The sequence below is a fragment of the Stegastes partitus genome, unplaced genomic scaffold (assembly GCF_000690725.1).
Source record: "Stegastes partitus isolate 25-593 unplaced genomic scaffold, Stegastes_partitus-1.0.2 Scaffold1777, whole genome shotgun sequence".
In the NCBI taxonomy this organism is placed as follows: domain Eukaryota; kingdom Metazoa; phylum Chordata; class Actinopteri; family Pomacentridae; genus Stegastes; species Stegastes partitus.
Genome location: NW_007579508.1, coordinates 60,410 through 80,510, shown reverse-complemented (window position 1 = coordinate 80,510; position 20,101 = coordinate 60,410). Strand labels below are relative to the sequence as shown.

General features: G+C 42.1%; 1 protein-coding gene across 5 annotated transcripts in view; it reads left to right on the top strand.

The window, feature by feature from the left end:
• LOC103372549 (enhancer of polycomb homolog 1-like) overlaps positions 1–11,290 on the top strand; it is a 30,429-nt gene extending 19,139 nt beyond the window's left edge. For 2 of the 5 annotated variants that reach the window (XM_008302218.1, XM_008302213.1), the window contains 10 exons: positions 151–299; positions 573–720; positions 1,093–1,257; positions 1,781–1,870; positions 2,411–2,559; positions 3,318–3,757; positions 6,416–6,537; positions 6,644–6,812; positions 7,782–8,163; positions 9,574–11,290. In XM_008302218.1, coding sequence (XP_008300440.1) covers positions 151–299; positions 573–720; positions 1,093–1,257; positions 1,781–1,870; positions 2,411–2,559; positions 3,318–3,757; positions 6,416–6,537; positions 6,644–6,812; positions 7,782–8,163; positions 9,574–9,646 — 1,887 coding nt within the window. In that variant the 3' untranslated portion in view covers positions 9,647–11,290. The remainder of the gene's footprint in view (positions 1–150; positions 300–572; positions 721–1,092; positions 1,258–1,780; positions 1,871–2,410; positions 2,560–3,317; positions 3,758–6,415; positions 6,538–6,643; positions 6,813–7,781; positions 8,164–9,573) is intronic. The other 3 variants (XM_008302216.1, XM_008302217.1, XM_008302215.1) reach the window with 3 other exon arrangements.
• Positions 11,291–20,101: the final 8,811 nt, after the last annotated feature.

The window sequence follows — 20,101 nt, the reverse complement described above, 5'->3', positions numbered from 1 at the left end:
AATTTAAAGAGTTATTTTAATTGCTAATGATATGGTTGTAATTAGAATTCAGTGCATCGCTCGAAACATTCAAGGGCTGAAGTTATACTTTGTCACTTGCCCTTATTGTAGGTGTTTCTGATTTATTTTGTGTTTTACTTTAACCCTCAGAATCGTAAGAATGACGAGGCGTCCTATGAGAAGATGCTGAAGCTACGTCGGGATCTCAGCCGAGCTGTCACCATCCTGGAAATGATCAAGAGGAGGGAAAAGAGCAAGAGAGAGCTGTTGCACCTCACACTGGAGATTTTCGAGAAGAGGTAAGCCTGCACGAACAGCGTGGTGGTTTAGAAATAAAGCAAAGCAGTTTGACAGCAAGCTGACAGGGTAGAAAGAACAGCTTGGCACTGCAAAGGAGAAAGGTGAGCCACTATGAAAGAACAATAGAAGCTTCTTTTTTATAGGATACTTTGCTGTTTGACACCTTTTTTCTATTGTATTCATTTAAGGGTAAAAAATTACTGTGCAAAGTACAGTAATCTGAAATGTGTAGACGTTTGAACCTGAACAAATCTCCTGTGCTTTTTTCCCAGAAATGTCATGTCAGACTTTGGTGGAGAGGTGATGGCAGAGGTTCTGGCTGAACGGGCGCTGGTGAGGCCGCAGATCATTCCCCTGGTCCCATTAACTAACCAGTACCGACACCAGGACCACATGGACCTCAAAGACTACAAGTCCAAGGTGAGGCCCTCTATTTGGAACTGAACTAAACCTTTGAATATACGTCTGATAACACAGAAATTAAAGTTATTTCTGTGCAGAATTATTGTCATTCACAATTCTACCTTTAAGTGTACTATACAGTTTTGGTCTTGGGCTTTGGAAGATAATGCGCATTTTTAACCACTATAAGCGCACACATTTTAAGCACTAACCTGCTTAAAATGCAGCCAAGAAATTCTAGTGAAAATAGGGCATTTTGTAAAAGTAATATTCAGAATATTTTAAGAAGAGTACTGTGCAAGATTAAGGATCGCTCTTGGGCAGCACTCTCTGAAGGTGTGTGTAAAGGTCTCCCGCTGCAGTGTTTAAATATCTCCTCTTTCCTTCTAGCCCGAGAAGACGGAAGTTCCTCGGCAGAAGAGGAAGTATGAGAAGAAGCAGAAGGTGCTCCCTCTTTCGTCGGGCGCTCCCCACCATCCAGGTCCTGTTGTCTTCAACGCCAAGGACCTGAACCAGTATGACTTCCCCAGCTCGGACGACGAGCCCTTCTCCCAGGTACACGCACGCTAAATAAACACAGACTCAAAAATGGGCGAATTGTCCAATTAGATCTATTGTGTTTAAGTGAATTCTTCATGTAGTACTGTTTGTTTCTATAGGGAAGTGTTTTTGTGTCTTAGTCTTAAAGATAGACTAGATGACAGTAATGATCTCCTTGTGACATGGTGAGGATAAATAAAACTTGTACTTGCAGAAAATATTTCCCTGGCTGCCTCTCTAGAACACCTATAGATACACAACACACGCTGGAGACACTGTTACAGTGTGTGTCTTAACCATTTGACAGCCTCACTGCAGTTCCCCCAAACCTTCCCTGTACCTCCACTAGTGGAGTGATTTTACAGATGATGAGTTCTGCTGCAGTCACTGCACTCTGGCCTTTGTGCTGATGAATTTGCTCAAAATTGCAAAACCACATGGTGAAAAACAATATTAACATCAGAAACTGTGGCTTCAGTCCTATAAATTTTGCACTTTCACCAACCTCACCCTGACCTCTGACCTCTTTTCTCTACAGCTGCACTCAGGCTCTTCAGAAGCAGAGGAGGAGAACGATCCAGATGGTGCCTATGCCTTTCGCAGGAAGGCAGGCTGCCAGTACTATGCTGTAAGGAACACAACCTTTTGGTCATCCACAGAATTTATAGCAAATTAGAGGTTCATGTTCTGTATTAAGTCATGATTCTAGTGGTGTATTAAGAAAACATGCATACTGTCTTGTAGACAAACACATCTTTAAAAAATATGCTCCCTGAGGCAATCCAGTGGTGCTAAAGTAAAAAAACTTGGACACTAATGTAGTTAAGGGTTTTTGCTTGCTACTTAAAATGGGAATGATAATCTATGTTGACTTATTACACTGATTGTGAAACCAAAGCATAATAGATAATCATTATGTTTAAATGAGTTTTTGCTATTAAGTCACTGTCAAGCTGAAGAAATCAATTTTTGTAATTTTCAGGATTAAACCCTTGTAGTGCATTTTACAAGTTTAAGTCAATACTTGGGGCTTTTAATTCAGTCTCTACAGTGAGATTGAAGCTCAGTTCCTCAGCCACTGAATCAACCAGTACCAGATTGCAGAGGTCAGACATACTGCACCATGAGAGTTGGAATCAAAAACTTTCATTGTCGTGTCTGTGTCCAGGCTCGTCAGGATCGGGTGGGTAGCTGGCCGTGGTGTGGTCCCTGGGAGGGCGGTTTGGCAGAAGCTCGCTTTCGCTACAGTCTCACGACGCTCACCATGCCAAGGCGATGTCTGGGCATGGCTCGACGGCGCGTGGGACGAGGCGGCAGGTCAGTTAAACTCCTGTTTTCCAGTTTATGTGTATTTTATTACCAGCTTGTGTAGCTCTATGCAGAATATGGTGGCATACTACTTTTGTTTCCTAACAATGCAACAAGAACTGCTTAAATTCTCCCACTGCTCGTTACACTGGGTTATTCCATTTCACATAATCAGGAGCCTTTTGCTCACCCATCGCTGATTTGCTTGACAATAAACAATATATATTTGAAATGGTGTGTTTAAACTGTTATATCAAGCACTTTCTAAGATTTTTTTTTTTTTTTTTACACATTGTAGTTTGAGGTTGTGTTTTAATGACAAATCTCAGGAACTATTAAAGATTATTTCTTATCATGCAGTTTATTCAGAATCTGCATGTTGCACAAGTACGTCAAATAATATCTGATTATGGGTAAATATGAAGTGTTGCTGTTTAAACACAGCCTCAAATTTCAGTGTGCAGAAAAATGTGCTGACAGTCAGTGGACAGGCAATGAAAATGTGTATCCAAGTATTTTTCACAAAATTTTTACACATCTTTATAAATAGCGATATTTTATGCCATAAAAATTCAGCCTAATCAGAGACAGTCAAAAGAAATGTAATGGTATGAGAGGAAATAACTGATTATTACAGTAATGGATAGTGACAGTCTAAGGGAAGGACCTTAAAAGCTTGAGTAAAAAGCTTTTTTTTATTTCCTGCATATGAGCCTAAAAAAATCCAATGTCTGAGCACCAGACCTGACCTCCTCCTCCTCTCTCAGGGTGCTGCTGGACAGGGCACACACGGACTATGACAACATTTTCCACGGACTGGATCCAGAAATGCTCGATCTGCCTCTTCCCCCCTCTCCTCCTCCTCCTCCTCCTACAACTACTTCACGCTCGCCGGCCACCGACAAGTTTGCCAGTACCTCAGAAACAAATACCTCGGACAGAAGTTCCTCCTCCTTCAACTCCTCTCTTTCCCCTTCCTCTCCCTCTTCCACGGACCTCAGTCAGATACTGTTGAATATAAAGTCGTGCCGATGGAGGCACTTTAGACCACGGACACTACCACTACATGAGCTGGACAATGCCCACCCTCTATTCAGGAGGTTGAGCCGAGGCCTGAAGCGCCCAGTCTCTGCCTCCACAGCTGGGGGACAGCCCTATGGCTCTCAACGCCCAGGGAGGGTTGTCTCTGCACCTGCACCCATTGCTGGTAAGTCACTTGGCTGCTTTCTAACATACTGTGGATGTTTTGTTGTTGTTGTTGTTCTGATGTTGGTTCAAATACTTTGCAAACATGGCAGCTTGGGGATGCACACCATCACTTATGCTGCATTAAAAGTGGGACATGCACACATCACCAGCAACACCTGTCTTCTGCCTATTAGCTTGTTTTAAAGCTTCTTTTTCATTAATTTAGAAGAGTTTTATTCCTCAGCCCTAGTGGTATGTAGCCATGTTAGTAGTTTCAGATTTATTGTTGAGGTTTGAGAGTTTTAACACTTTAATCAGATTTTATGTGCATTGTTTTTGCTGTAAAAAGTCTTCCCAATGTAAACAGTAAGCCAGTTCTGTGTTGGCCTGAGAAGGATGATTGCTGAGTTTCTTGCTTTAACGTATTTCTTGATTACTAGTAGCTGAAATAAAAAAGTACTACTTCTTGATTGTATTGGAGAGGTGACCAAAAAAAACAAAAACCTGGGCACGTGAAACCAAAAAGTGCATTTTGGACCCTCCAGCAGCACACGCACTCAGAAGTAATTAGCAACTATCTGTCCATGAAATTATCCAGGATGCATACCCAAGTTAGATTACTTCTTTTTTGACCCCACATTTTTTTCCTGCATTGTGTTGATTATGTTTCCTTTAGTCTGCTTGGGAGCGTTTTAATTGCATGACCAGTGTCAGTCATGTCCTCCAGCTGCACGGTGAAAGTCATTTTATTTGTTCGTCTAGCACAGCTGTTGCTTGGCATTCGCACAGTTTCACCTCCTACACCGCCCAGTCCACAAGGTGTCAATTAAAGCTGGATTTGATAAATAAATTCATGAGATGCACAGGATTTGTTGGGGTGTGTGGACACAGAGGCGTGGAGTGTTGAATACAGACTAAATGCCACAGGTCCCCGGTGGTATCGCTGTGAGGGCAGTCGGGCGGTGGGTGTCTTGATGCTGCTGCAAGCTGTTTTTTGATGTGCATGAAAAACAACTGGTTTTGATTTATTTTTTTTTATGCCCCCCTCAAAACAAGGATCTTCTTTTAAAGTTCCTCAAAGAATCTAAAGGTCACAGATGTTCTGAGCAAAGCATGTTCCAAAAAGTTCAACTACTACCTTGTGTATGAGTCACTACAGGGGAGTTCTACAGAAAGTACTGTGTCAGCAGATGCTGAATTAATAGGTGTCGACTTTTGATTAAATGAGGCTGTGTCTGATTGCAAGAAATACGCACGAAGCATGTTTGAGATAGACTGTGTCAGAGGACAAACTGTGATTTTTGAGATGCTCAAAGAATAAAGAGTCTTGTATCTGGTGAAAATGGAGAACTAAGAGGCACATAGGGAGTAAGTAAATCCATACTGAACTGAGGCTCAAGGCCACGTAATTCCCTGCAATCTGGGCCTTGCAGATCAATTGAAAGCCAGCCAGGAAAGACCATGTTATCTATATGCTAAAAAGTGGGATGCAAATAGTTTCATGGAGGAAACGTGCACGAAAGAAATGAGGCGTTAAAGAATGCTTTCACCAGAGCTGTGCATCTGTCAGCCGATGCTTATACGCAGTGAAAGAGATTTCTTTTGTACCTGGTTTATTTTTTAAACAAAGCTGGAATATTTCAAGCCCACAAGCTCCCAGAAGTAACCTGTTTGCTAAACTGCATGTAATTGCACCGTAAGTTGGAGAAACGTCACGCTATGCTCTGACTCTCATATGCTAATTGCTCACAAGGTGGTAGAAACAAATCGGAGAAACCTGTGTGAACGTTGGAAGTTGTGATATTTTTCACTGTAAGATTGTGTTTCTCTGTATGATTCAGTTAGTCATCAACACAGTCTGCAGTAACGCTTGGATTGTAACACCAACAACAACAAAAAAAACAGAAAACAAGGCTTTCAGGTTCTGCTGAGCCGAAGGAGACGCTTCATGACTGAAGTCTAAGATCTTTGTTTGTGCTCTTTCTGTCTGATCCAGTTTTTTCTTGGCTACGCTCTTATCAAACGAGGCATATTGAGTGGGTGTGGGCTGATTTGTAGCTGCTGTTGTGCCTATGCATAACTATTTGGCACTGCTGGGAAATAGAAGGAGAATTATCAGAACAGTTTACTTACGAAAAAGCAACGTTTTGGGTCAAAATGATCTCTGAACCCCTGAGTGGTGATGAGGTTTTGTTCAAGAGGGAAAAGTAAAGAGTCAAACCGAATTCAAACAGCTTCATGATTTAATGATGCGATTTATTTCATGTCGGTGATGGTCTAGTTTGAGCTATCGGAGTTGCCAAACAGCAGGTGCGGCTTATCGTTTGGCAAAAAAAAATTTGCTGTAACGCATTAGAGAGCCACATATCATGTTCACTCAGTCACGGTCTTTGTGTGGTCTTAACAAACCTTGTCCTGACCTGGGCTGAACGCCAGTTGGCTTAAGTTTTTGTAGCAGATGAGCTGTTGTAATTTCAAAAGTATTCCAGTGCTGGAGAATCTGAAAGTGTGTTGCGTTTATTCAAGCAAAGTGCATAGTTGGCTTGTTTGTGCAGGTTTGACAACATTTAATAGAGATGTTACTGTTTCTATGCATCTTCCTTTTGCATTTAGTGTTTGTTTGCATGCGGTGTACAATTTTAAATATGATTTGTAACCGAACGTTTGTCCCTCTCAGCTTTCACAGCCGAACAGTACCAGCAGCATCAGGAGCAGCTGGCCCTGATGCAGAAACAGCAGCTGGAGCAAATCCAGCTGCAACAGCAAGCCAACAGCACCGCCACTGCCAACAGCACACAGGTCAGCATCCAGCTCAGCAAGCCGGCAGCAGACAGTTAGATATCTGCTCGCTTTCTCTTACGTTTTTCTTCCATCACTCTTTGTAAACCCGCTCCTCCTCTCCCTGCAGGGCCTGGCGAATACGTTGGACCAGGCCGGCGCTCAGTTTGCCGCCTCGGCCCTCGTCACCGCCGACCAACTGCTGGCTCTGAAAACCAAGGAGGAGCTAGCCCTGGGAGGCGGAGTCAATGGCGTCCTCTCCCCCTCAGGTATGGCAGCTCCCCGCACAACCACAGGTACGGCTGGTGGGCTCCATCAACTTTGAAGATGTCGCAGCTGACCTTCACAGTAGTGGCAGGAGTATTGATCCATATTGTTTAATGAAGTAGTCAGCAGTCTTGATCATGACCTCCAGTTTAGTGTCCACCAATGATCTTCATATTCACAGTATTAAAGCCAACTTGTGATTATTTATACCCCCAAAATACAGTTTGTTTTTAAAAAAAAAAATAATACAGTCCCACCATTGCTAAAATGAAAGCACTTCAGATTTAAAGCCCGCTTCACCTCCGTTTCGCAATGCAGTGACACTGAACAGACAAAGCAAACAATGAGGGTGAAGTAATTACAGTTACAAGACCCATAATGGAGAGCAGCAAAGAGCAGATAACAACACAAAGCCGACGGAACAGAAAGTGCAACACCAACCTGCCTACAAACGTCTTTTCAGGCGGCAGGATTTAGCAGATAACTGAGAAAAAGGAGTTTTCATTTGAGATTATTGTGCCGATGGAAACGGTGCAGGATCTGTCCTTCACAGATAAAAGTGCTACAACCAAAAAGTCAGATAATCGGCGTGAAAGAATTTTTGTTCTAATACTCCTCTTTGTGATTGCCGTGAAAGGGAATAAATCCGCCTCATACATGACCTTCTGCCTCACAGTAGACTTTAAATATTTTGCACCTTCTCAAAGCTGATTCAACTCTGAAAATCTGTGCACACATTTTCAGCAACTTTTGAAGGATTTCCATTCACGCTTTGAAAACCAAGCTGCTTTTAAACCGTTACCTGCTTGTATAGTGATGGTGCAGTTCGTATTCAGTGCTCTGAATTTCTGATATGAATTGCAATATTTTTCTTCATAGAATAGTTAATAATCAAATTCTTGCAACTCTATGTCCCAAATCCCACCCCCACCCCTGCCACTGCCTGCTCCACCCTCGATCCTTCCCCCACCACCGCCTGGCTCCTTTTGACTCCTCAGGTGTCTACAAGGGCTTGCACCTCTCGAGCACAGCGTCCCCATCCCCCGCCGCCCCGGCTCCTCCCACCACTACCCCGACACCCGCCTTGCTCCACCCCTGCACCACCACCAGCTCCACCTCCGCTACCAGTAACAACAACGGCACCACCCACCCCGCCAACACCACTACCACTAACACCGCCACCACTCAGGTCCTGCTGGGAAACAACAACAACAACAGCCTCCGTCTGGGCGTTCCCGCCGGCAAGCGCATCCACGCACCCCGAACGCTGAGCACCACCATGTCAACATCCGCCTTAAAGCTCGCCCACGCAGCAACCGCCAACTGTCAGAAACCCAAGGTCACTACAGCCTCGGCCTCGCCGCTGGACATAGTGCCCAGGTGAGAGAAAACAAGACGGGTGTAAGGGCTGCTCAAAGTGATTACAGTTTAATGTGGTGGACAGTGTCCCGTTTTATGTTGACAGACTACAGTGCTTCAAACAAACACAATGTCACAAGAGAAAAGATGTTGGCACTGTTCTTTTCCTACAAGTAATGTACCAGATATTCTGCTGCAGGAGCTACCAAACAGAAGACCTGATTCTGTGATGCTAGAGAATGTGTTCAGATGGTGGAGAGTTGCTGGTTAACAGCAGAGGTGGCTTGTGTGGAGGATCGATAGTGCAAACGCATTTAAAAAGGCTGTTTCTGTCAAAACACAGTCAGTTCTACCATCAGGTTTTATTATTTATTGATGTGATTAATTGTATGTAGCTCTTGTGTGTCGTGTTAACACAAGGATCAAGTGACAGTTTCAGCTCTTCTCTACTGCAGGAACTTTAGGAACTGTAATACATGTCTGGTGCTCTGTTTTTGATTCCCTTGTTCTTTATCTGCCTGGGAGGCTATTTCCTAGAGCTGCATTTTATCCCTGTCAAGTTGAAGTGCCAGGTCCTCTGCTGCTGCTGTTAAACAGCTTGTCAAGCAGATTGTCGTCACGTTGCGTGTGTAGACACGAAACCTCACTGTGCACTACCTGGTGAACACCAAACACCCAGACACAATCTGCACATAGCTAATGAATGAACAAAACAGTTAGCTGAGCATTTAGAAGAGCCAGTCCGTCAGGAGTTGGAAGAAAGAAACCAAAACAGACCTAAGAGAGCGAGTAAAAGGTTCCAAATACACACAATTTCAGATAAAGAACAGCGCGCGGCATCTGCTCGATGCACCATCAACAACTGTTGGCTAAAAAGTTTGCTGTGTAAACTTTTAAAAGTGAGGATGTGCCAATGTTTTGTTTACAACTTGTCTCTGTTGCCCACTGGCGGTCAGAAAATCAGTTTATTTATATGCAGGTTTAATTCTGTTTTTTATATGGACAGTTATATAGGATGGACCAGTGCCATATACCACAACACTGCCGAAGCCAGTTTGCAGCTCTTGTCCCTAGTTGGGACTTAATATATACACACACACAACTCAATAAAGAAGTAGAGAACGGACTGTAAGGGTCCACCTGCCATCGCTGCAGTGCAGCACTCACACATGCTCTCGATGACATTTAGCTCTTTTACTTTGTTGTTTTGTCCCACTGTTGCTTTTTAATAGCACTCCAGCTTATAAACAACAGCAGACACATAAACAAGAACCTCGCAACAAAGCCACTTAAAAAGTTCTGGTTTGTAGACAGCCCAGATTACAGTTTAAAGTTCCTGCAGTCAAAAAGAACTGTTACACAAACGAAACTGCTTTAAACTGCCTGCTGCTGCTGCTGCTAACTGCGTTCTACTGTTTCTTTTGTCCTCAGGGAGAATCACGAACAAGACAAGCCAGCACTGAACAGTCTATCAGAGAACACAGTGGCCATGGAGGTTACGTAGCCTCTCGTACACAGCTCGGAGGAAGCGTGACTCCTTTGTTGTTCTTTTTTTTTTTTTTTTTTAGGTGCTATGCATCATTCGGTAGTCGTGAATGCAAGTGGTGGCGGAATGAGCACGGCAAGGCTGGGTTTCCATGGCAACAGTTTTGGGACTTAATTGCAATGCTCGTCTCGTACAATTTTTTTTTTTTCTCCCCCCTCCTACCCCATTTCCCTATTTGTTACTGTTAATAAGAGATCGTCTGTAAATTCTTAATATGGCAATTATATGTACAGTACTGCATATTTGTAATAACCCCCTCCCCGCCCCCTGTTCTTGTATATAACATTACTTGAATACAGAATTGTTCATTTGTGATGTTTTGCACTCGAGACATAAAAAGAAAAAAAAAATCAAAATTAAAAAGAGAAAACGACAAACTGCAACTGGTGCGAGTATGAGGTGTGAAAGTTGTACCACAGAAAAATGTATGTCATCACATGCATGGTGCGGAACCTGCTGTTTGATCTATTTATTGTGCCGTGTTTACAGAGGTTTTTTTGTCCCGTTCATGTTTTTTTTTTTTTTTTTTTTTAATCCTTTTTTATTTTTTTTTAATACACTGTACCCCTCACCGGTTCCCCGTGCTGTAGTCAGTGTTTAGCTAGATTTAAAAAAAAGTGTATTTTTTTGGATGTTGTGAACATGGCCGGGAGCTCGCCCGCTTCTGTTGGGCGTCCTTCCACGATGTTCCCATGTGTCATGTTGAACCCATGGAGACATGCATTCATACAGATTCAGACGCAGGGCAGTAGAAGAAGACAGGTGTGAATTTGTTTGTTGTAGGCATCAGTTTGTCAGTGGGTTAATCAGTCTCCACAAAGCTCTTCCATACATATATTATTCCTGAGACAAGTAACAAAACAATGGGGATGAAGACTTTCCCAGAAGACTTTGCTGCTTCTGACGTATCTAAGCACTATATAATTTGTTTTTTAATTGATTGATGCTGCTTTTGTATGATTTTGGTCTCTGGTTTGCACCAGATGACTGTATTTACTTTCTGTTCTCTCTAAAAGATAATCCCCGCCTCCCCTTTATCATTTTTTTAAGATAAATATTTTTGTATCTCCCTTTTTTTTAAATTTTAAATTTCCTCATGAAAGACTTCATTCTTTTGTTACTTGTTGATCAAAAAAAAAAAAGAAACTATAAGGGAGTAAAAAAAAAAAAAATGCAGTAACTGACATTTATTATCATTCCAGCTTCTATATATAAGGAAGAAAACATGAATTCATTAAAAAGAAGAAAAAATAAGGACCGTTTTCTCTACTTTTAAAAAACTCTCCAGAAGGCTGAAAGGCCACGAACCACAAGTTATCGGGTGCCTTCATTTGGGAAAAAAGAAAAAACCTTAAAAAAAAAAAGAAAAATCGCTCTCTTCTGTGAAGAGTTTGGTACTGAACAAGGCTACTTGTAGTTTTTCTTTGTCTGTACCACAATCCCAATGCCCATTCCAATGGCCCAGTTGATTCATGAGTTTTGTTTTCTTTTGTTTTTGTAGACCCTTCCACCACACACACATACACACATGGGAAAGACTAAGAATCCTCTTGAATTGTCACAAAATGAAATAAAAATCCAGGGCATTATGTGTTTTGACCAGCATGTGTCTGATTTTTTGTTTTGTTCAAGTTTTGTAATTTTTTTCTCGTCTTTGTCTGAAGCGTGTCCTTCAGTGATGAAGCCTGGATGCAGTGTGGGTGAGGAACAGCCTCCAATCCAGCGTTTCTGCTACTGTGAATACTAGCAGTGCCTTTAGCTCGTAGTTTAGCTCGGCTGCCTGCGGGGCTACGATATCCTGTATTTGGGGTTTTGTCGGTTCATGTGTGTCCTCAGGATGTGAGTGAGTTTTGACAGAGAGGAGGTGAATCCTGTTAGGCAGCAAAGCAACATAAATCACATGATTGGTGGTGGCGGTGGCTGGTTACTTGTGGGTTAATGAGCTCCATCAAAGTGGTGATAATGTGCACTTGGATCAGCAGCACCGTAACTCAAAGCCGGTCCAGTGTGTGAGGTACTTTACATTATGTCACCTGTTAGAGAACTGGAAAGAGGAAAATATAGCAAAGTAATGCATGACATAACAAAACTAAAGTTGTTTTTGCTCTACAGGCACAGCAAAGCTTCCACAGAACTATCATTCAGCTACACAACTTCATATTCACTTTTTGTTTAACCAGTCATTGTAGTGCAGTCTGATATGGAGGCAGACACGTTCCCTGCTAACAACTGTCAAAGGAAACCCGTTTTCAGCACTTTAACAAAACTTATTTGTTTAATCTGTCCTCTGAAGTGTTTGAGCTTCACCTGAGACATCCCCTTTTTCGTATTAATCAAGAAAAGACGTTTCTGATTAATTCTCATCATCAGTGGTGTTTAGTACAAAGTGTCACAAAGGTTCCAGGACTGGTGTCAGAAAAACATATTTCAAACCCAAACTACAAGTTTTCCCCTTTAGATGATCAACCAGCACGTCTAAAAAGAGATGCTGCAGCGTTTGCTGAGAACAGGCGAGAGTTGTGGCAGAACAAGTCGTGGCTGCTTCCATGACAACCGTCCTGCTCACAATGCCCTGAGCATCCAACAGTTCCTGGATGAGAAGAACATGGCCGTGCTGGAGCAACCTCCCTGCTCACCCCACCTGGCTCCGTGTGTTTTTTTTCCCCTTTTCCTAAGCTCAAGGAGACCCGTTTTGAAGACGTGGACCACATCAAGATGGCTGTGAGGACGGAGCTGAGGAGGATCCCAGAAGAATCCTTCCAGAGTGCATGGCAGCGTGAAGAGAAGGCTGGGGAGGTGAGTTAGACTCCAGGGGGGTTACTTGGAAGAGGAAAACTTGTAGTTTGGGTTTGAAATATATCTGTTGTGACACCAGTCCTGAAACTTTTCTGACACACCTCATATCCTGCAGTTCGTGAGTTGAGTTGATTTCAAATCTTCGAAGTGTTAAATTTCGTCCTGCAGGCGTTTACTGCTGCTCCTCACTCATGATGCTGATGCAGATGCCAGTTGTCACATTGAGAATATGACAATCTACAGTCTGTGTTCTCAATAATCCATAACCCATAAGATTCCCAGTATTTCTAAATTTCCATCTTTTTGAAATATTTTGTTTTGTATCAGTAGATTCACTAAATGTGACTTTTTTTTTAACGTTTAATTCTTTATCTTTGAATCAGTGCCAAGTTTAGCTGCTTGGTGCAGTTTTGTGCTGGAGGCAGTGAGGCTGCTGCTGCTGTTGGTGCCTTTTAGGAGGAGATATTGTGTCCTGCAGTCTTAACTGCTGCAGAGGGAGGCAGGTTGGCAGCTGCTACACACACTTTGCCAGCCAATTGTTTAAGAAACTGTGCACTCAGCACTTTAAGTGAAGTGCCTCGATACTCCAACTTTAAATATGATGCAAAAAGCAATTGAAAAGTTTTTACAGTGACTTGTACAGAAACATATCTAATATGTTATGGATATTTCAGCAGGGACGCTGTTCCTGCCAGCTGCTGAACTCGTCCTAACAAGATAGTTTTTGCACAGTGAAAGTTTGAATCAGGGAAAAAGAACTTTCCCAACAGATTCACTATGTAATAAATAATACAAAAACTCACCCCACTGATCTTAACAAGAGGTCAGAGTGTTAGATGTGCAAGTATTGAAGCAGAGAAACAAAAATCCTCTCAGGCGATAACTTTGTTGTTGTGCTCCGAGAAAGGTCAGCGTTGACCGTCGTCCACAGCGGCTTGAAAACTGAGAAGATGGAAGATAAATGTTTTGCAGACCTAACAATAAAAACAACACAGTTACAAGTAAAAGTTCTGCATTCAGACTGTTAAATAGAAATACCCCAGTACTGTCAGGAAAAGCCCTAAAAGTATAAACTGTTCAGGCACTGATGCAGCAGAATGAGACGAGTTTCAGTGTTACATTATATTACTGGGTTCCTGTAGCAGATGCCTTCATGTCGTAGTTTCTGGGGATGAAGCCACCTTGAATTTTGTGGTAGTTTAATCTTCAACAGTGCCTCATTTATAATGAACTGATCTTTTTTTTTTTTAGGTAAAATCTGTATACAAAGTGTATAGAGTAGCAAGCAACAGGTGGGACGTAAGTATTTGTGAGTTTTTCTTCATTTTTTCAATTTTCTGCACAACTTAAGACATCAAAAATATGAAATGACATATAATAACACTGTGAAGTGAGAAAAACATGGAAATATTATGTTTTGGATTTTAGATTTATACCATCTCTGTCATATCCTCAGTAGGTTCATGAAGTTGTCCCTTTAAAGACTTTGGTGAAATTTCTTGCCCTTATAATGCGTTTGAGACCATCCTCGCCCCATTCCTCTACCGTAGTGGTGCATGTCACGGCAAGAACTGCTCAACTAACCAACAAGAAGCAATAGTCTGTCATTACTGTGAAACATGATGCTCAGTCAGCCCAGAGAAGTTCAAGAACTGTTGGCTTTTATGCCCCCAGAAAAGAAGACCAAGAGTTCCCTCTGCTGCTGGGAAGAAGTTCATTAGTTACCGAAAACCAACAATTAACACAACCTCAGATTAGACCCGGCATCAGTGCTTCCCACAGAACAAGTAGCAAACACATCTTCACATGAAGTGTTGGGCGGAGACCTGGCCAATCATGTCTTTGTGGTCGAAATGCTGCTAAGAATCTATGACTAGGGGAGACTCGGGCCAAGAAACATAATTAGTCAAGTGGAAATCTGGAGTTTGTTCTGAGGAGTCCTTTGTGAGCAGGTGAATGGATGGTATCTGCATGTGTGGTGAAGGAGGAACTGTGATGGTTCCCAACACACCAGCTCATCAGGTTTGAGCTTATTGGATACGTCATTGACAATCAGCCAAAACCCACCTCCAGACTCTTAGACCAATAAAGCGAGTATAAGTGCAGCATCAGATGACCTGACCGCCACCATCGCCAAGCTACACCCAACTGAGATGGTTCAGGATGAAGTGTAGAGGAGTGGACTTTATGTTTTTTGTGTCTGTTCTGTCCACAAAATACAAAACTTTGCTTCGTACAGGAATTTATTGGCTCCAAGTAGCTCAGCCAGTCTTTGCAGGCTGTGTAAGGTATGTAAATGTAGTTGTTTCCTTTGTGCCGCATGCCCACATCTGTCCCTTTTATTCATTGACTGAACCCACGGGCAGAACAAGTTGTGTTTCTGCGTCTGAAGCTGAAAATGAAGCAGTGAGTGTGGGCGGAAGTTCATGAAGTCAGTGAGACAATCAGGTGTATTTTTCACAAGTTTTTCCAGATCAAGGTGGCTCAAAACTAAACAGGGGCGCTGACATAGAAAAGCTCTTCAGCTCTTCCAGCTCACTGATGTGCTGCCGTGTAAGTTTGACTTCATTAAATGAAAGTTTAGGAAAACATAAATTTGTTTTTCGCTTCTTCTCCACGTCTGAAAACAGGCCAGCCAGAAATACTGTAGCTGTTTACCCACAGCTCCTATTCACTGAAGTAAACACAAATTGGGTAGGATAAGGAATGACATTTAAATGTAAATTCTGCTTCTTAGAGGAGGAAAAGAGGAAAGTCGATAAGAGCTGCGAAGTAAATGAGCAGAGCGGAGTCTGACTCCCAGAGAGCGATTGCTTTTACTCTGCGTCTGACTTGATCATATTTGGATCTTTGCCTGTAATTGCTTGTTCCAAAAAGGTAGAAAGAGAGGAAAAGTGTAAATGCAAAAAGTTTTTATTGAAGTGAGGGGTGCAGATATAAGTTCTTGGACCAGAGTGCATCTCAAGGCGAAAACTCAGTGCATGACCTGCTTTACCTCATTTTTAATATGCAGCGGAGATGCAGCAAAATGCAGAGAAATGCATGAAGCTGCTGGAGGGCCTGCAGGTAGGAGGAGGAGGAGTTGGGATGTTTCTGTTGCACTGCTATCATCTGTGCAAGTTGGCATTGTTTGTTTTTTTTAGTTAATTTAGCTCACAGATATTCGTGTTCTTTTACTAACAAGTTTCAGACCAATCTGTGGTGTTGGATTCTTAATTTTACTTATCAATTAGTCTATTGCAAGCTGGATAGTTTCACAAAAGAAAAGACCCTCAGGCCCACGAAGAGCAATGTTTCCATGGCAACAGGCTCCTGACCAGTGGCACCTAGTGACAAACAAAGTGCAAAACGTGATTTGTAATTTGTAGTTTTTCAACAATGTTGTGGAGTAATTATAGGGCACATGAATCTGTACTAGGGGGGATAGTTGTTCTCTTGTTCTTGTTTCTCAAAGAAAACATCTTGAGTTTGACAGAAAAGCCGTCAGAGGTGCTGAACCCGACCACATCATGAAACAGTTCAGTTTGCTGCAGGTCTTTACTTGAGTTTTTCCATTAAATGACCAACTAATCAGAGTTCTTTCAAATCTGTCGTACTTGAAATAATGAAAGTTGTAAATACACTAAGTTAACTAGAAATGAACATGTTAAGTTTGCTCATGAATTAACTGAACCTACACTAACATGTTTGACAAAGTTGTTTTTAAAATGACCTAAAGCTGCGTTCATGTGGAGAACATGTTAGCAGACAGTTGCTTATTCATAAATCCAGGTCCACGGCAACATTTGCATTTATTTGTGTTTCTGGTGTGTATGTTCTGGTACCCATTCTCCTGTTAGCTCTGTTTTGGCCTCCACTGACGACTGGGGCAGAAATATCTGTTAGTTAAGTACTAATTGCTGAATTGCATCCATCCATCTTCTTCCACTCATCCAGAGTCACATGGTGGTGGCAGCAGAGCACTTCAGACGTCCCTCTTGCCATCAGCTATTCCAGATGTTCCTGGGGGATCCCAGGCCAGATGTAAATCCCTCCAGTGAGTCCACTGCAGGGTTTTCTTAGCATTTGGGCGGGCCTTGGAGACCCTCAAAGGAAGGTGCCCAGGAATCGTCCGAATCAGGTACTTGAACCACTTCAGCTGTCCCCCTTCAGCATGGAGGAGCAGTGACTTTACTCCAAACTCTCTGCTTGTCCGAGTTCCTCATCCAGTCTGGCCACTCTTTGGAGGAAAGTCATTTGAGTGGTTGCATTGTCATTCTCTCCGTCACTGCCCAGAGACCATGACCACAGGAGAGGGCTGGATCTAGATTGACTGGTAAATCAAGAGCTTTGTCTTCCTGCTCAGCTCCCTCTTCACTGCCATGGTTCGGCACAACGCCCACAACACTGTTGGTGCTGCACCGATCCAACCATCCAGCTCATGCTTCATTATCCAGTCACTTATGAACAAGAACTCGGCACAGTCTGCAAATGACAAATGACCTTTTTGTTAATAAAAAAAACAATCAGGAATTAGAATATGAGTAACATCAGGCAGAACTACTAACAGGAATGCAAACTGTCCACCTTTAGAGGATGTTAGCAAACACGCAGTAAAGACTAATGTTAAATCTGTCAATAATACAAATATTGTTCATATAGCAAAAGAATAAGAAAGTTATTAATAATTTTCTTATTATTTTGTTCTAATTAATTCAAATTTAATTTTACGTTTGAGAGCTACCTTTTATCTGGTCATTAGTAGAGGGGTGGAGCCCTACGCCCCGTACTAACCAACCACCACTAATCTGACTCCGTGCTTTTGGACACTGAAGGTGGTAAAGCTGGTTTATCGAAGCGTTATTTGACTGAAAACAGCTCCCTGCTTTGGCTCAAGGTGCATAATATGATCCACTGTTTACATAAAAACATGAATTACTGCACCTGCAGTTTGTCTGATGCAAGATAGTCAACCAACTTTGATAAACATGAGATTACAACAAATTTAGGTCAGAACTCTTGAGCAGTGTTGATATTTGACTTCCAAAAAATGTGACATTATGTGAGACTTGTCAGGAATGTTCTATGTTCCATTATAATTTACATCCATATATGTGGTGACTTCAGCAGCAACTTAATCTGAACCAAAACTCCAATTTTAACTCAACTTTACCAAAAAAAAGAAAAACAAAAAGTGAGAAGTTTGATTTTGCCATCAAGTACATGGATAAAATCAAGCTGTGCAGTGAGAGCGCAGCTGTATAAAACAGCTGAAAGGGCTTAAGAATAAGGAAGAAAACCCCACATGATGACCTTGTGATGCCTTTGTGAGCGTGGGACTGCAAACACAAAGCACGGCGCTGACAACATGTGTAGGCAGCGCTACACTTCTGTTTCTATGGCAGCGCCACCCTGAGAACTGTACAGACATCTGCTACAGCACAGCACTGTTGTCACCTTTTGTGCCAGTTGTGTTTCATTATGTGTTTCAGGCAATATGAAATTACCATACGCTGGAGTTCAGTTTTTGAACAGTTGTGCTCAGTTATGGCTGATCGACTAAAGTAGAGAAAACTACAGAATCTCAGCATCACAGGGACACATCGTCTGTTGTGTCTCAGTGCCGATGACTTGGTTCTATCAGTTGGTCGCATAGACAAAGAGATAAAAGTAGCCAGAGACCAGCAAGGCACGACTCCTCCGGTTGCAACAAGAGGTCCAGTTGTGTAGACACCTATGAGAAAATGACTCAACTTCTCACATGATTTGTTACGACAGTAAGTGTTTTCCTAAAGAGTTCATGGTCTTAGCTTCCATTTACAAGTCTCCTTCAATGCAGAGTGATGTTCATTTTGTGAGTTATGTTCCCATTTAGAGTAAGATGGACGCTAAAGCTTGGTTTGTAGTTTTGCGGTGCTGCCTTGTGCTTGTCAGGTTGTGTTGTAATATACGTAGTGTCCTCCGTCAGATCCATGCCGAGTTCATTACAACAAGTCCTAAAAGACCAAGACATTGTTAAACAAATAACAAACTCGAGGTTTTAAAAGGGTCCATGTCACCTGTACATATGGTCTACAGTAGGTCCAGACTGAACTATGGTGACAACTAGTGAATGGGTTGCTATGAAGTTTTGGACATATATTCATGGTTCACAAAGGTGTTGACAGTTATTGGTTGGATTGCCGTGAACACGCATTCATGTCCCACTGAGGATGAAATACTTTGCTATCTCTTTTTATCTAGTGCTGTAAAGCTGTCATTAGTGTCATACTTTAGACACACCAGTGAACCTGACAAACCATTAGTAGTTCTTGTTAAACCTGCAGTGTGGAACTTGTGTCTCCCCCTTCTGGCAGTGGGAGCAATTACACAAACACCATCACCAGCGGGTTTATGACTTTTGCCTTTCTTAGACTGTAATCCTGTTTCTGAACACTGAATTTCTTGTTTTCTGGACCAACAGGAACTTGTCTTGGATGATTCCCGGTTCTCTAGGCCTTACCTCTGGTTACCGTGGCCGACTCAGCTGCTGGGATGCTTCCCTTTTCCAGCTCTGGCAAACCAAATCACTGCTGGCTGTTGTGAAACACATGACTACCAGTCCACCGGCGCTGGAATGTCACCACAGACACCAGATTTAAAACCCCCGGTGTATCACAGAACCATACAAACACAGAACGATTTGCCTGATGCTGAGAGGCTTCATCAGCATTGTGTTAACTTGAATGTCACAGATGTCCTCCACTGCAGCTTTAATGGCTCATAGTAGATCTACCAGTAAATTATTGACTGTTAATACAGCCATGCGCTGCACCTGATAAAACCTATAATTTATTAAACAGGACCAGTTAATTATAGACTTGTTTGAAATAGAACCATCTCCAGACACACAGACATGCATACAGGCTTTACATTTGACCAAACTGGTAGGCACAGGTGCACTTTGTCATTTTTAGCAAACTGGAATATATGTGTGTCTCTTTCAGCCAGTGTTCGGACCTGCTGTGTGTTAAATTATTGTGTTAAAGGGCACCTTACCCAGAGTGCTGTTGGCAGGAAAAGGATTTTCCCGATTATGCTCCACCTGTTGCCATATTTCCCCAGATGGTCTGGGATTAAAACTATAGAATTAAACAGATTGCGATGCCTTTGACTTCCAGTCCTCTGGTGGTTTCACAGCATACGAGATAAATAAATAACCAAACTGAAGAGAGATCTGCTTCTTTTCTCTCCTCTTCCCCTCTGAAGTACAGCATAGAAATACTTTCTATGTGTCTGGTTGTGTATGGTTGTTAGTATCTATTTCTTATTTTTAAGCAGTTCTTAGTCAAATTAATTAAAACAAAAATGTGGTAGTTTGGCTGATGCCGTTGCGTCTCCAGTAACACATTCTGATTGGTTAGTTAGCAATGATCAGCGATTAATTGGTTAGTTGTCAACTGTTAAATTCATTTGCAGTTTTTAAAAACTGATGAAATGTTTTAAGTATTGTTATTCTGAAATCTTTGATTCAAGCTTCATAAATGTGAATATATTTTGGTTTCTTTCCTCCTTGATGCCAACAAACTGAATATCTTTGAGTTGTGAACAAATTCAGACCTTTGACGACATCATCCAGGCCTTTAGGAAGATCAGTGT